The sequence below is a fragment of the Aulonocara stuartgranti genome, assembly GCF_965226115.1.
Source record: "Aulonocara stuartgranti genome assembly, chromosome: 3".
NCBI lineage: Eukaryota > Metazoa > Chordata > Actinopteri > Cichliformes > Cichlidae > Aulonocara > Aulonocara stuartgranti.
This window is the reverse complement of record NC_138941.1, coordinates 58,784,942-58,801,064: the sequence shown is the minus strand read 5'-3', so window position 1 is coordinate 58,801,064 and position 16,123 is coordinate 58,784,942. Positions and strand designations below refer to the sequence as shown.

The 16,123-nt window shown below is 38.2% G+C and overlaps 2 protein-coding genes across 2 annotated transcripts in view; one reads left to right on the top strand and one right to left on the bottom strand.

The window, feature by feature from the left end:
* Window positions 1-16,123, top strand: part of LOC309701829 (butyrophilin subfamily 3 member A2-like) — a 329,790-nt gene that overhangs the window by 285,577 nt on the left and 28,090 nt on the right. The window lies entirely within an intron of this gene.
* On the bottom strand, window positions 1,268-10,306 carry LOC309703150 (low affinity immunoglobulin gamma Fc region receptor III-A-like; the record flags this gene model as incomplete). The annotated part of the gene is made up of 7 exons (XM_082527860.1): window positions 10,273-10,306; window positions 9,983-10,042; window positions 9,414-9,680; window positions 8,661-8,906; window positions 8,265-8,432; window positions 7,642-7,708; window positions 1,268-1,310 (listed from the first exon to the last, which is right to left on the bottom strand). The coding sequence occupies exons 1-7, from the start codon at window positions 10,301-10,303 to the stop codon at window positions 1,268-1,270; spliced, it is 882 nt and encodes a 293-aa protein (XP_082383986.1). The 5' UTR covers window positions 10,304-10,306.

The window sequence follows — 16,123 nt, the reverse complement described above, 5'->3', positions numbered from 1 at the left end:
AGAACTTTAAAGCACTATGGCTCTAACCACTTGGCGACCCCTGCTTTGTAACTTTTTTTCTTCCACTTTGTGGCTGAGTTACTGTGATTCCTAAAAGCCATTTTGAAATAACACAACATATGATTGTGGAATTTTCCCAGGAGCGAAAGACAAACGGTCTTGTTCCTATTGCAGTACAACCCTTTAAATCAGTGACCAGGTTTGTAGAAGCATGAATAGGTGCTTGATTTAATGAGACTAAGAGCAAATCATTGCCTTGTGACCTAAAGATAAAGGTGGTTTTGGCCTTCTGGACTTCATGGACCTGAACTGTACATTTAAGGAGAAAATGTACAGCTAAAGCTATAAGCTAAAAGAATGCTTAAAATCTCCTGAATCATTATGGCATTTTAATCCACACAACATTTTTAGGAAAGATTCAGATTAAGTGGTGTGGCATAATATTTTTTCCATATAGTTCATGTTGTCCCAGGTATCCCATTAGATTTTTTTAAGCTTCATTACAATTCATGAATAAATTATTACAAAATGGCTTTTTTTCTCCTCATAGCTCATTTGTACTGTACATATCTATTCTATGCTATACATTAAAACAGAGATGCAGCTTGGTCAAGAGGGAAACAAAATTTTATCTGGATCCCACTAAGTATGCCAAATGCAAATATTATGAATTATGCATGTTGACTGTGCTGCTTATATGCATCCCTCCAATTTCGCACCAGTATTCTCCAATTATGTCTCTAAAATGGAGACTTAAAATGTGGACTTAAAATTAGATATCTAGAAAGCTACTCTTTCTGTAGTTGATAAAAAAAAAATACATGAATAAATAAATAAATTAATTAATTTAAGAGTTAATTAGATGGTTGGGCTCACATCGCTAACCTGGTCACAGAGGGAATACCGGTGAGTCCTGGCTAACACTGCTAACTCCGGAACGAGCGTGACACTACCTTGATTCCAGCTGCTGCGGGCGACCAGGACGAGAGAGAGCAGTAAGAGGAAAGGAGGGGGACTGGCAGTGTTGTGAACGACAGATGGTGTAACCCTGGGAACATCACTGTGAAAGAACAACTCTGCAGCAGAGACATTGAGCTGTTAGCCGTTAGTATGTGTCCGTTCTACATCCCCAGGGTTTCTCACATGTTATCGTGATAACAGCGTATGTCCCTCCCTTGGCCAACGCGGATGCAGCCTGTGACGCTCTCCATACTGTGGTCAGCAGACTGCAAACACAAGCTCTTCTCCTAATATTAGGGGACTTTAATCAATCCTCAATGAACTCCACACTGCCCACCTTCACCCAGTATCTGACATGCCCAACCAGAGACAGTAAAACACTGGACTTACTTTACTCAGGCGCAGAAGAGGCATACAGTTTATTACCTGTATGCCTCTTCTGCGCCTGGGGAGCTGAAAAGGGTGCAGAGAGAGCTGAAGGGACTGATAAGGAAAGGCTAGGACAGCTACAGGCAGAAGATGGAGAACCAGCTTCAAGAAAACAACGTTGGTGAAGTCTGGAGAGGCCTTAGAACCATCTCGGGCCACAAAGGTCAGAACTCTGTGCCTGGGAGGGATGTGAGGTGGGCAAATGAACTGAATCATTCCTTTAATAGGTTTGATTCAGCCGTGAGGCAGTCTTCAACATCAGCTGCAGACTTATCCACCCCCACTGCTGCTGTTCCACCTCAGATACCTCAGCCACTTCACACCTCCTCTACTCACCCTGATCACTACTCTCCACCCCCAACCACAGCATCCAGCACGCAGCCAACACAAAGCTCCAGCCTGTCTCTCTCGAACATCCAGGTTAGGAGGGAACTGAGGAGGATCAGAGGCAGGAAGGCAGTGGGTCCAGATGGAGCGCATCTTCAACCTGAGCCGGAGGGTGGGGAGAGTCCCACAGCTCTGGAAAACCTCTTGTGTTGTACCAGTGCCAAAGATTCCACGTCCCAAGGACCTCAACAGCTACAGGCCGGTGGCTCTGACATATCCAACTGATGAATTTTATTTTATTTGTTTTATTTATTTATTTATTTACAAAGCACATTCAATAACAACAGAGAGTTGACCAAAGTGCTGTGCAAAGTAATAATTAAACAGTGACATTAACATCAACAACAGGTAAGAAAATTAGGATAAAAGAATTGGTAACTCTCATGCAGTATCGAAAGCCAAAGTGAAAAAAAAATGTTTTAAAATGGGATTTAAAAAGAGTAACAGTTGGGGCCTTTCTAATGTGGAGAGGTAGATCGTTCCACATTTTCGGCGCCACAACTGCAGCCACCTGATCCCCTCTATGAACCATCCTAAACTTGTGTAAGGTAAGGAGTAAATGATCACTTGATCAAAGGGCTCTAGAGGGCGTATAATGCTGCAAAAGGTCAGACAAATAGTCTGGTGCCTGGCCACTTAGCTCTTTATAAGTCAAAAATTAAATTCTAAAATGCACTGGAAGCCAATGAAGGGAAGCAAGGACCGGAGTAATATGTTGATGTCTCTTCACACAAGTCAAAAGGCAGGCTGCAGCATTTTGTACAAGTTGGATCATAAAAATTATCTCACCTTGGATAGGAGCCTTAATTTAAAAAAGGAGAACTGAACAACTAATTTAATTTGTTTCTCAAATGTAAGTTTGTTCATTGGCAGAAGACTACCGCTAGCTCCTTGTAACCAAGGAGCAAGCGGTACAAACATTCTCCACTGCAACTACTAAACAGCCAAGGAAAGTTTTAAGCCTTATGCTAATAGTAGAGATAGTGTCTCCCTCCCAAATCTAAAACTTTACAAGTTAACATGTTTTCATGTTAACTAGTTAACGTATACAACGTTAACAGAGAAAATGATTTTTAGGGCCAAGTACAATAGTCTCAGTTTTACCTGAATTTAGAAGAAGAAAATTAGAGTCCATCCAGGTCTTTATGTCTTTAAGACATTGCTGCAATTTAACTAATTGGGGTGTGTTATCTGGCTTCATGGATAGATTGTCACGGTGGGTGTTTGGAGGACACAGATGAGGGGGCAAAACTTTTACTGAACTCAAAGCGAGCCTTTATTAGGGCCGGTAAACAGTAAAGAAAAAATAACCAAACATAAACTATGGCAATAACCCAAACAAAGAACCTAAACTGGGAAACAACTAAAGACTATCAATTACTAAGACTGTGACTTATTACTGTAACTATGAGCAATGAACACGACATGAAAAGGCAAAGAACAGAATTCTGGACTGGTACATGAAAGACTATGAAAACACAACAGGAGCAGATAACTATGAACATGACAATAACAGAGTCTTGAGAACTATGAATTATGACGTGTAGCTAAAGTGACAGGGATGGTAACAGATGACGCGACGCAGACTGAATGAAACACAGAGGCTGTATCCCAATTCAGGGTCTGCACGCTTGAAATGCGCGCACTACGCGTAGTACAAGAAGTGCGGAAGTAAGAGAGGCTTGTGAAATGGGACGGTCTAGCCTTCGTCGCACTGTTCAGGTTGCCTAGCAACCATGATACATTTGGCTCAATGCCTACATATATGTGTAAAAAGAAAATGTACGAGCTGTGATAACTGTTTCTGATTGAATGAAGAGTAGACTGATATATTAAATATTCCTTTATTGGGTGAGAAAATCAGACCATGTCATAACTGCTTTAAGTCATACAGAATACATATCAGAGACTTAAACAGGCTGACTTCTGCTAAATGGGTCAAACTGGGCAGAAAGTATACAAACACATAACATCCTTATAGAATATGATGTAACACTATAGATCAACTTACCCCGGAATATATAAAGCATATAAACAATTACAGCAATATGATGCAACAAACACGGCAGTGCTACTAATCCAAAATACTCAAAGCTTCATAGAACTGAAACAAACATTTATTTTTAGCTCCATTCTGCTGCTGATACATACTTTAGGTTTCTGAACATTACACTTGTTGCTGCCTTTCACAGTGTGTAACTTGAAGGCCCTGAGTACTTTCTCCCACACTGAAAACACTGGGATGATAAAAGTATTTGAACATTACCTAATAAGACTGATTCAGGACAGACAATTAGTTATGTTAAACTTTTCTAGCAGTCCTTCACAAACAGGGAACAGTCTCTCTATTCTCTCCATCTGTCAGCTGCTGCTGGCTTTTTCTCCTCCTCTTCCTCACACACTGCTGAGTTTGTCCTGGTGGATCATCAGGGGTGCAAAGCCTCACAGATGATGTGCAGCAGTGGGTCCCTCAGTCTGTCCTCACTCTGGACACTTGCAGTTGTCACACATGGAAATCAAATGTGTGATAAGCTGCAGGATTCAAACACAAGTGTAACTTATAAACACATGTTCATACTTTTATTCCACAATCAGAGAGAAAGAAACAGAGAGAGAGTGCAGGACAGACAGACAGATGACAGTCTCAGGTGTATACACTGCTACAAAACAGCACAAGATAAGCAGGATTCAGTGTTTGTGTTATTACGAGTGCTAAACAAGAAGAGTTCCCAGATGGTACAGTGGACACATGTGTGACCGCTGTGATTAAAGCATCTTTCTTTCAGCTTAACGAGTGAACCGTCAGCTCGTTCAAACACATGTTCAAGTCCGTTTGGCTCGACACCACCGAACAGAGGCAGCAATATAACATAGCTAACATTAACAGTGCAGTGAATCCTGCTTGTGCCGTGATATTCAGGACTGCAAACCGAGCAGCATCACTGACTTTCAGCTTGTTGTGTTTGTGGATATATGACTGACTTTAATTATCCACAAAATCATCACATTCTCTGTAAGATAAGATGTGATAATTATTAGGTTATCTAGATTATTATGTAAATAACAAAATAACTTAGAGGAAAAATTGGGAAACGTAAAGTCCGAAGTCTTTATATTAAGGGCCATCAGTCAAACAATATTGTTTGCTCTGGGTGTACAGAGCACGTTGTGTGTGACGTCTTCTTTTGCGCATGTGGGCCGCTTTGAGCGTTCACACTAGAGCACGTTTGCTGTCCCATTTTATTTGTAGTGTGAACAAGCAGACAAAAAAATCGGATTTGACCAAAAAATCGGAATTGAGCATTAAGACCTGCAGTGTGAACGTAGCCTTGGTTCAGGGGGGGATGACAAAAAGAACTAAAAAACAAAGGACTAAAATGCAACCTAGAAATTAACTAGATGAGCTAAACTAGAACAAAAATGAATACAAAAGATACATAAAAACTCAAACACTGGGTCACACGACCCAGTACCGTGACATAGATAAAGCTGTATGCAGTGTTGGGGAGTAACGGAATACATGTACCGCCGTTACGTATTTGAAATACAAAATATGAGTAACTGTATTCCGTTACAGTTACCGTTTAAAAAGGTGGTATTCAGAATACAGTTACTTTGTTGAAATAAATGGATTACACTGCGGTACTTTCCTGTTTCAATTTGTCGCGGGTCAGGACTGTTTGGGTTTTGTTTGACAGCTACGTTCTGTTGTTCCAGGCGGCAGCATTACGGTTGCCATGGTTACAGGGCGACGCTCTCTCTCTCTCTCTCTGCGACTGTGTGTTTCCTGGGTGAGAGAGCGCCTTTTCGTTGTTGTTGTTGTCGTGCTAAGCTAACAGGCGGAATGCTACAAGCATAGCTCTAAAGAATGTAGCATCATGGGCGGTGTAGTCCGTGCTGCAGGGAGAATGGACTGCCATACACGTTATGTGTCTGTGAGCGCGAGGAGGGAGAAAAAGGGGAGTGGAAAGGTACGAGTTGTCATCGAGGAAAAACGGGAGCTGGAAGCATGTAAATATAATAATAACCACTTCAGCCAAGAAGAGTGCCTGACGAGCCCAGTTGTAAGTAAGCTATTAAGACTCGACTGTACACCGTGTTCGTGTTTTCCTCCGAAACAATAAGTTTAGTTGGAGCAGTCTTTCAACGCCTCTCTCTGTCTCTCGCAAGAAAAGTTGACCCACACAACAAAGTAAAGCTATTATTCGGCTACGAGCCGACAGGGACCCCGCCGTATTAGTCAGAGGTCCCTTTACTACAGTTCGGAGTCGCGGACCTTCAGTAATAGTAATAAATCACACAGCAATAGTACATTCACGTTGTTGTAAAAAGCATGATAATATATTAAGTAATCCAAAGTATTCAGAATACGTTACTGTCATTGAGTAACGTAACGGAATACGTTACAGAATACATTTTGGGGCATGTATTCTGTAATCTGTAATGGAATACATTTTAAAAGTAACCTTCCCAACACTGGCTGTATGTCATCTGCATAGCACTGAAAATGTTTGCCATGCCTACTGATGATACTGCCTCATTTGTAACCTTCACTCAAGAATTTTTGAGATGAAAGCCATGTTGCAAACATGTATTTTAGAATTACTTTACCCAATCTTCACTATTTCATATAAGACAAGTCTTGTGTTGACAATATTATCACCATTTTTCCTATAAATGAACATTGTGTTGATGGCTTATGACATTTTAGCTTTATGTCTTAAGCTACATTTGTCATATTGTGTTGCTGCAAAGGCCACGGTGAGTATATTTTTAAAAATCTGCAACAGCACTCTCATACCTGTAATGAGGCAGAGTAAATAGAACTGTCTCTCTCTTTCATGTTTAATTTTAACACACTGCTACCTTTTAAATTAGAAGTGATGATGTGAGGTGGGTGAAGTTTCCTCTTTCATGTGAAGAATAAAGACGATGAAAAAATATGGTCTTGGGGTCATTTTTACTTCATGCAAACTGACACCATTTCATCAATTATAAATCAACACATTCACTGTTTATAGAAAAGCACAATCTAAAACATCAAAATTCTGCTAATAAACACAGAAATGTCCATTGTCTTCTCTCTAAATGCAACTCTTTTGACAGTTTTTTTCCATACACTCATAGCTTCAATAACATTAAAATTCAAAAAAGAGCATTAGAGACTAATATATCCTTCATTTGTGGCTTTGGGTTGTACAAAAGAAGTGTTTCAAATCCTCTTCTGTTAAAACTGAGTTGGTACCTTCATGAACATGCCTGCTAGGGTTGATTCTCTTTTGAGTACAAATTAAATTTCAAAATATTCTTTTTTTTTCTTTTAAATGAAACCTGAAGCATTCTGGGAATTATATTTGAAACAACACATGATTTATACATTGTTGCTCTTCTACATTATTTACTCTAATACGATTTGTTCATTTATGAAATGCAATTATGAATAAAATAAAATAAAATAAGGTACCAAATTTAAAAACTTCTAGTCTTTTTTTATTTCACTTGCAGACACACAACTTAAGCTGTCAAGTGGCTGAGCATGTGACCACCAGTTAAAAATATATCTTATGTGCACATTCATTATGATACTTCACAGCCTTCAAACAACCTACATGTTGAAGTGAGGGTGCTCAGCTGCTGACACACAGTGTAACAATGATTGAATAATGACAAGACTTTAACAAATGCTCACAAAAACATCAGATAAATTTAAGTCTTGATCAATAATTTCTGTCTGGAGCAGAAAAGTGATGGACTGCTGAAAAAATCATTTATTTTTCTTTTTTAATGATTACATTGTTTCTTCCACTGGCTTTTTAAACAGCTAGAGATGTTATAGTTTCAATATTTTCACGTTAGGCAAATTACCTTTCATCAACTTTGCTTCTTGTGATGAGGGTACGCATCGCCTGGGTAGAATTAGTTATGCTGGCCCCTGCAGACATTGGAACATACAGGCAAGTCAAGACCATAATACAAAGATAACTATGAAGGAAGAATGTTTCCTCAGCTTGACTCGCACATGCCAAGGCTAATCACAAAGTACAGATAGTGTAACATAAAAGATACGCATTTATGATATTATGTAAGTACTATGCGATCATCATGTTGCCTAGCAACCACCTACCAAATAATAATACCAAATTTACGGTGTTTCAGCACTAGAACATCTTAAAAAAGGACAGCATGATTTTAATTTCATGAAAGTAGCATCCAATATGTATTCACAAAACCTCAACTATGTATGTCATATTATGGCATTATCATGTTACCTAGTACCCATCTAAGAACAGACTAAAATTAAAAAACTTTAAAACTCTAAAAGAAATGTAGCATGGGCATGTATTAGTTTTAATCTACTAAAAAAGGTGTAAGTCTTCATCTCTACTCTGGAGTGACATCGGAGAGGGCCAGGGCAGCCAATGCTTATGATTTGGTTTATTGGTTTCAAAGCTAAACAAGAAGTCATGTTCTATAATGGTGAGCCATACTTGGTGTCAAAGAAGTTTCTTCTATGTGACGTCTGGTGGTCTGTTGATGTTTCTGATGTTGAAATACTCCAGTCAGAAGGACCAAAATAATCACCATTAAAATACAGAAACCAATGCCGAACACAAGGTAGAGGTCTAAGCGAAGCACCTGAGGTGGAGCATCAGCTCCTAGAAAGATAATTGCATGCATTGTGTATTAGACATAATTATAATGATGTAAATTAATATAAACAATTTATATTAATATAAAAAACCAAACACAAACCCTAAACCATCAATTTATGGTATACATTCATCAAATAATGCGTATCTGAACACATGAACTTCATGTTTATGCAAAGCTTCAAAATGCATTGTAGATAAAACACACAGCTTTTAATTGTCTATAAAACTTACTTCCAACAGCTAGCCAGCTCTCTGGTGATTCTTCAGTCTTAGAAATGCCACATTTGTAGAAACCTTCATCAGACTTGGAGACAATGGGGTTCATCATCTTTCCTGTTGAACTGATCCCAATGAAGGCACCATTTTTATAGAATTCAGCAGTGAAATTGGGGTGTGCATGCTTCTTTTTACAGAGCAGGGTCACATTATCTCCCTCCAACAAAGGATAGGCAGGACTCTCCAGGATCACAGGACCATCTGAATGTGAATGGCACATGACTTGAAAAGTTTCTTATAGAAAACTTGATTTCTGATTAAATTATATAATCTTTCAAATACTACAGGCAATAGGTCAAATATCATTTTTAAGAAAAAATGCATAACACATTATACAAACTTTGACGAAGATGCTTTTGTTATCAGAGTAATGCTTAATTTCCAAATATAATGTGCTGTATTTGCTACCAAAAACAACTGACCTAAAAATTGGTCATATGTCATTCCTTAAGCGAAATGTGTAAAATGATTCTTATTTACCTGTTTAAGCACACACACACACACACACACACACACACACACACACACACACACACACACACACACACACACATACACACACACACGCGCGCACACACACACACACGCGCGCACACACACACACACACACACACACACACACAACACTGTAATTGATATACCAAACCAACAGATCTAAAAAGTGGATGGACTAAATATGTTTTTATATTTTTTAGTGTATGTGCATACCAGTTACAGTGATATTGACAGAGTTGCTTCTTTGTGTTCTTCCCATTTCACACCAGTATTCTCCACTGTCAGTTTTCGGATATGCATTACTAATATTGCAAGGCCCAGTAGCTCTATCCCAGGTTGGAGCACATGTTCTAAGGTCTCCATTTATCTTTTTCATCACTCTCCATCCTCTCAGTCCACGTAGCCCTTCACAGCTGATTGTGATAGATTCTAATTCAAAGAACTGTTGCCTGTTTGGAACAACTTCAGGAAAACCTGAATCTAAAACAGAAAATCAAGATGTGTTATTGCTTCTGTCTTTCAAAACACAAATGGACAATATTACTATATTTACTGAAACAAATGCACATGTATGCTGTATTTTTAGGTTTTTCTTAAATACAGATTTTTTTTTCAAAGTTGTATTCTAATGTAATGTTGTGTTGGAATGCACTATGCTTTTGCAGCTGTTGTAGCCCAAAAGTAAGTGCAATAGTTGCCGAACCTTTCATGTTGTCATGAGACAATATTTACCTATTACATTTTTGTTATAAATAGATCAACATGAATTTTTAACTACTTACTATGTGTTTGAGAGTCACTGAATTCAGCTACTGTAACTGAGATCAACAGCACATTAATCACTGTAGGGATTAAGAATGATAGTTAAACATGTAAACTTTTTGAATATTTTTTCTTCATCATTAGTGTTGATTCCTGCATTTAGCACTGAGCAGTTACAAATTCCATAATTAATTCATTAATATTAATAAGTGTGTTTTAGATATGTTAATTTGCCCTTTAATTTCATAGGTGCATTTTTTCAATAGTTGATTCAGTATGTTTGTATAGATAGACAAGGATCAGTACTCACAGACTTTGATATCAGCAACTCTGACCTCCATGTTGTCTTTCTGCTGGCTGTGTGAGTGTCAGGCTCAAATGAGGATGAGTTGTTTGTAAGAACTTCCTCTTCCTGTGTTTCTGTCTAGCTCACCGACAGGTTTTAGTCTTCCTGAGACAGAGAAATGCTCTGTGTTTAAAAAAACATCTAAAAGGACATAAGCAGTGTGCATAACAGGATAAACAAGGATGTGGTTTCCACTCCATTTACATGCAATCAAATTAAAAAAGCCCCTAATTCAGCCTAAATGTGATTATTTGATGCACTGTTCTTTGTTTTACATGATTAAAAAAATGTCTGTTTCTATGCAGCGGAAGAATGTATAAGATCACATAATAATCATGTATATGTAACCCTGCCAGTCCAAGGATCTCCCTCCACCCTGGACTCTGCGTTGTGTGATTTTGGTTTGGATTGGGGTGCACAGTAGAGAGACCAGTCATTCAATATGTGGGTCCGACCATAGCGCTTATTTAGACACTGGGGCATAAACAACTCCAACTCAGCTACTGGCATCTTAACAACATTTCTTGGTTTCAGGTACGTGTATGAGGCAAAATTTACATAACAACACTACTAGCAAACTGTAGCTGAAGAACTAATTCTTCATCTTCTTCATCATTGCATCAATGAGTCCTCTGTTAGCAAGCAGAAGTGTTGCCCCAAATCGCCACAGATATTTCCAAACATAAACACACTCTCATCAGACAGTACATGAACATCTCAATAAATACAGTATATTCATAGTTTGACTGGACAATCACCATTTTACAAAGTATAATACTGATTTTTTAATATAAACTATGTGGAATGCCAAAGACAGCGCTTACTTTGCAAAGTAATCACAGAAAACTCTGAGCCAAGATGGCGCCCTCACAAACAGGAAACTCGACCTAGGGTGTCCTGTAGGGGACAATTGTCAAAATTGCTCAAATCTACAGTGTATATGCAGCTCAACAGTGACACCCTGTGACTTATTATTTGTAAGTCACTACCTTACAATAAAGATCTTTTATTTTAAACATGATTATGCATTCTATGTTAAACTTTTATCATTTCAATCCATTGAAATATAAAATGATATGGATGGATTTGTGTGTCCCAGGGATCCCAGGTGCTATGTTGTCTTTCGGACTGCCTCAAAGTAATTTTGGAAAACAGTCAGGCGACTTAGAAGGGGAAAGTGGTGCTCTACCCACACTGTGTATAGTGCGGGTGGAGTCTCGCTGTCTTCAACTCAGGATATTGTCGGATGGTGGAAGGAGTACTTGAAGTTCACTAACATGTCTTCCGTAGAGGAAGCAGAGTCTCTGGATGAGGTAGATGACTCATCTACTCTGAGGGTAAGGTCACTGAGGTAGTTACACAACTCCATGGTGGCAAGAGGGCTTGGTTTGGATTAGGTTTTCCGTGTGTTCCTGAAGGGCCTTTCAGTTAGACTTCTTATGTAGTGGCTTGTTTGTGTAAAGATGACCTCAGAGGCTTTGAGTCTGTGTGTATGTGAACAGGATGGGAAGGGTGAGTGAGTTACACAGCCTGTTTGAATATATTGTAAATGTACAATATATTCAATTGACTATTTTTATTGAGTATATTGTGATCAGCAAACCACAAGTTTTAAAAAGTAAAAGGAGATTATGTCAAAATGGATGCTCATCCGAGAATGAACTGAGGATGAATCTAATTGAAGATAAATTTCATAAACTGAATGAAAAATGGAGTGAAGTATATTCATATGTGACTAAATTTTCAAAAGTAATGGGATTATTGTTAATTCCATGTTAAGTAGAAAATGGAAAAGGAGAAAAAGTAATAAAGTTGTTTTAAAGTTGAAACTTTAAATTTTCAACTTTAAATTGTCTAAATGCATGTTCAATCATCCAGGTAAGGAAATCCCAAAAAGGTGATTCTGTTCAACTGGACATTTTCAGTGGGAGAAACGTTTTGTCACTCATCCAAGTGACACTTTCAGTCTCAGTTGAAGATTATGCAAATGCATCGTTTATAAGGTTGGGGAAACCTGCATTCAGCTGCAAATTGATTTTATATTTTTTGTCTTTTTTTCTCTGCTCATTTTGCTGTGTTAGAATATAAACTCTAACGGATCCTGATCTTCATTGTTTACTCGAATAACTGAACTAGATCCAGTTAATCCAAGAGCGCCCTAACCCATTCTAGCGAGCCCACCCTACAAGCTACAGAGAAGCAAACCAAAGTTAAAGGCTATTTTCTAAAAGTGCGTTTTCTAAAAGGCAAAAAGATCCAATGTACCTGAGTGTGGGGGTAATTCTTTAAAAAAATAATTAAAAAAAAACAACCATTTTTAGGCATGTATATAAAGTTCAATCATTTCTGCCGTTCAATACCAAAGAACTGAAACTGGTAGATGGTGCCAAAATGCTCCAATGGCAACATGTCTGGCAATGAGTTTATCAAAAGTTTTATCACCTTTTACTGTTTCATTTCAGCAGCATCAATCTTTATATAATGTCCATACATCGGTTCCTGGTTTTCTGGAGTTTATTGTCTACTCAAGCATATTTTCAAAGTGGTTTTATGCAATAAAATCCAAAAATAAATTAGAAGAGGTTAAAACATACTTACTTTTTCTATCTTCGAGCCTCAGTAACATTGACACAATAGAATCAACTATAATATTTACATCTCTGATGAAATGTCAGAAGCGATAGCTTTATTTTAATACCAAGATTGTTTACATGGAGTTTGTTATAGCAAAGCAATACTGTTCATTTTGTGTGTGGAGTTTTTAAGCAGGAAGCTCAGAAAGACATTTCAGACTCAAATAATAGCTATTCATTTCTGCTGAAGATATTTGAAAGGTTAACATGTGAAAAATTAAATAAAAAGCAGCTTTTTCTAAATCAGTTTCCATGAAATATTTATATATATTTTTTAAATAAATCATGGAATAAATAAAGAGTGCATAATTGGTTTCTATACATACAGTATATACACGGGTGTGTACAGTAAGGAGTATAAACAGCACATTGTGGTTCAGCAGCAGGTATGGTGGATGTTTTAAATAAAGACAGTTTAGCCTGTGGAAAGAAACACATGTCAGAGGTTAGGAGCTGTTACAGTGTTCAGGGTGTGACGGGTCTGCAGTGATGATACCTGCTTGTTTCCTGATTGGAGATCAGTTCAGCATAAGTGATGTTTTCTGCAGACCTCACTGTCTGCTGTGGTCTGTTCTTGTCCTATTTGGTGGCTGATCCAAAAAAGCAGTGATGGACGAGCAGAGAACAGAGAAGATTACTGCAGAGTGAAAATGGATCAACAACTTCAGCTGAAACAGTTCTCTCTCTGCTACTTCTTCATGTTGTGACCTCTATCGGTTTGTTACAGAGATTTTCACCATGACGTGAAAGCAGCTCCCAGTGACTCTAATATGCAGTAGTGTTTGAACATGTGTAGCAAGGCTCTTTGACTCTGGCCGGATGCTCAGGGAATATGTTAATATTTGAGCTTCACCCTGTTTTAAAAACACTAAAACGTTTCATGTTTGCTCTCTGTGTCTCAAGTTATCCTCAGGTGATCAGTTCATCTCAGCCAATCGTGTCCACTCATGACAATGATGCCATCCTGCCGTGTCATGTTGAGCCCCTGGTTGAGGACCATGAGTGGTGGAGACTGGCCCTTCCTCCTGACCCCGAAGACCCACAGAGCCAGCACAGGCATGTGCCCTTTAAAACTGAAACCTGGGAGGACGGAGCTGTTCAAGGATGGCCTGAAAAGCTGCAACGCATTGATCAAGATCAAGAAGGTGGAGCTCTCAAGTGAAGGAATATACAGATGTTTCCTCCCAGAGTTACAGAGTCATGTTTTTTTTTCTCTCTCTGTTAATTAAAAACATTTTTTTCACAGTCAAACGTTGCTAAAACTGTGGTGACAACAGCAGCACTGTGATCCAGACCTCTGCAAACAGCAGCTGTGAATGAAAAATAACAAAATTAGAGGTAAAAATATTCTTTGTAAAGATCACAATAAACAGTGACCTGTTTTATGCCCTATTCTCAAATAAGTTAATATAAAATATAAATAAAAACAGTGATTTGCAAATCACATAAACTCATTTGATTCACAGCAGAACATAGAAAACACCAAGTGTTAAATTGAGACCTTTTACTATTTATTGAAAAAAAAAAAACATCAACTCAGTTTGAAGCTGATGGCAGCAACACAAAAAAGCTGGAGGGATAGTTTGTCACTACCTGGCAGCAGGTCAGTAACATGAAATAAAAAGAGGCAGAGCTTCACCTGTCAGCAAAAACCTGTTCCTACTAATCATGGAACAATTTCAGAATAAAAGTGCAAAGACTTTGAGTTCTCCTTCAGTAACGTCTCCTGTGTGGGATGTTCTTATTTTTAGGCGGAGGAGGACTGATCGCTGCTGCTGCTGCAGTGAGTTTCTTCCTCCTGCTGATCCTGGGTGGAGCAGGTGGATACTGACTTAGACAGAGGTCAGTCTCTATCAGAGCACTTTCATCAAATTTGATTGTTTCTGTTGTTCTGTCTCTGCTTTGAAGTTTCTTAAACTTGTGATATTCAGTTGTGTTTTGTTTTAAAGAGAGTGACTCCTGCTCACACACCGGTGTAGAGACCTTGATGAAGAGAGCCTCAGCATGTGGAAACCATCAGCTGGACACAAAGAGTCAGAAGAAGAGATCCTGGAAGCTGCTGAAGAGAAGACTTGAACATTTCTTATTGAGCAGAAGTTTGGATTTCAGCTTGAATCTCAACACCAGTCACTAATTTGAAGCTGTGAGCTGATGTCAGAGTCGGGAAATGAAGGAAGGAAACAGAGCCTGATCTGATCACAAAGACCTCTAATGTTTGTCTTTAAAGGTCAGAAACTCTGCAGCCGACCTGGAGCTACAGGCTGGTTCACCTGAAGACCTCAGAGGCTGAACACACAGAGCTCCAGCTGTGCTGCGTCCTTTCAGTGCAGCTGGACACTAGAGGTCACCATTTGATTTTGTGTCAAAACATTAAAAACACTGACGCTGACTTGTTCCACACATGAGTGGGAGCCTCTGCTTCCAGCATATAAACATGTCAAAGAGTCTTTTAAAACTAATCTTATATACTTTACATCATTTTAAATATAATTATTTTCTATTTATGTGACTACATGTGTATTTGATTTTTAGTTAAATTCATATAACATACATGATAAACATGAAGTGAAAAAAACTTTTTGATAAGAAAAAGATTATTTAAAAACATTCAGGAACATTGTACATGTACTGTTTTGTATTTAAATGGTTGTAACCTATTACTGTAATGAACAAAACAGAGTCGTGAAGCACGGCAACAGAATAAAGGCAACAGAATTTGAAGCATAGATAAAATACATTTTATGAAAGTTTGACCATATTTGACCCTAAAGAAGAGGTCAGAGGTCCAGAGTAACCTGATATTTACAATCCCCATGTATCATTCGCTACATGCTGTCAATACCAACAATGACATAGTTTTAAATAAATGGCTCTATATAACATTATCATTACTCTGACTTTCAGGTTGATCCGTTGAACTTGGGGAGAGGTCAGAGGTCAAATGTGATATGATATTGTAAGTCTTTGTACTTTATAAATGTTGAAATTACACAGCACACTTTTAAGAATCATAATTTTTGACTTTTAAGTTTTTTTGTCAATTTTCAACCAACAACTCATAAAGTTTACCGTGAAGACCTCGATGGATGTAAGCCAGATTTTATTGGATTTTTATAACATGATCCTGCTCTACACCCTACAGAGTTTTATCAGAATACATTCAAACTTTTAGAGCTGTTGTG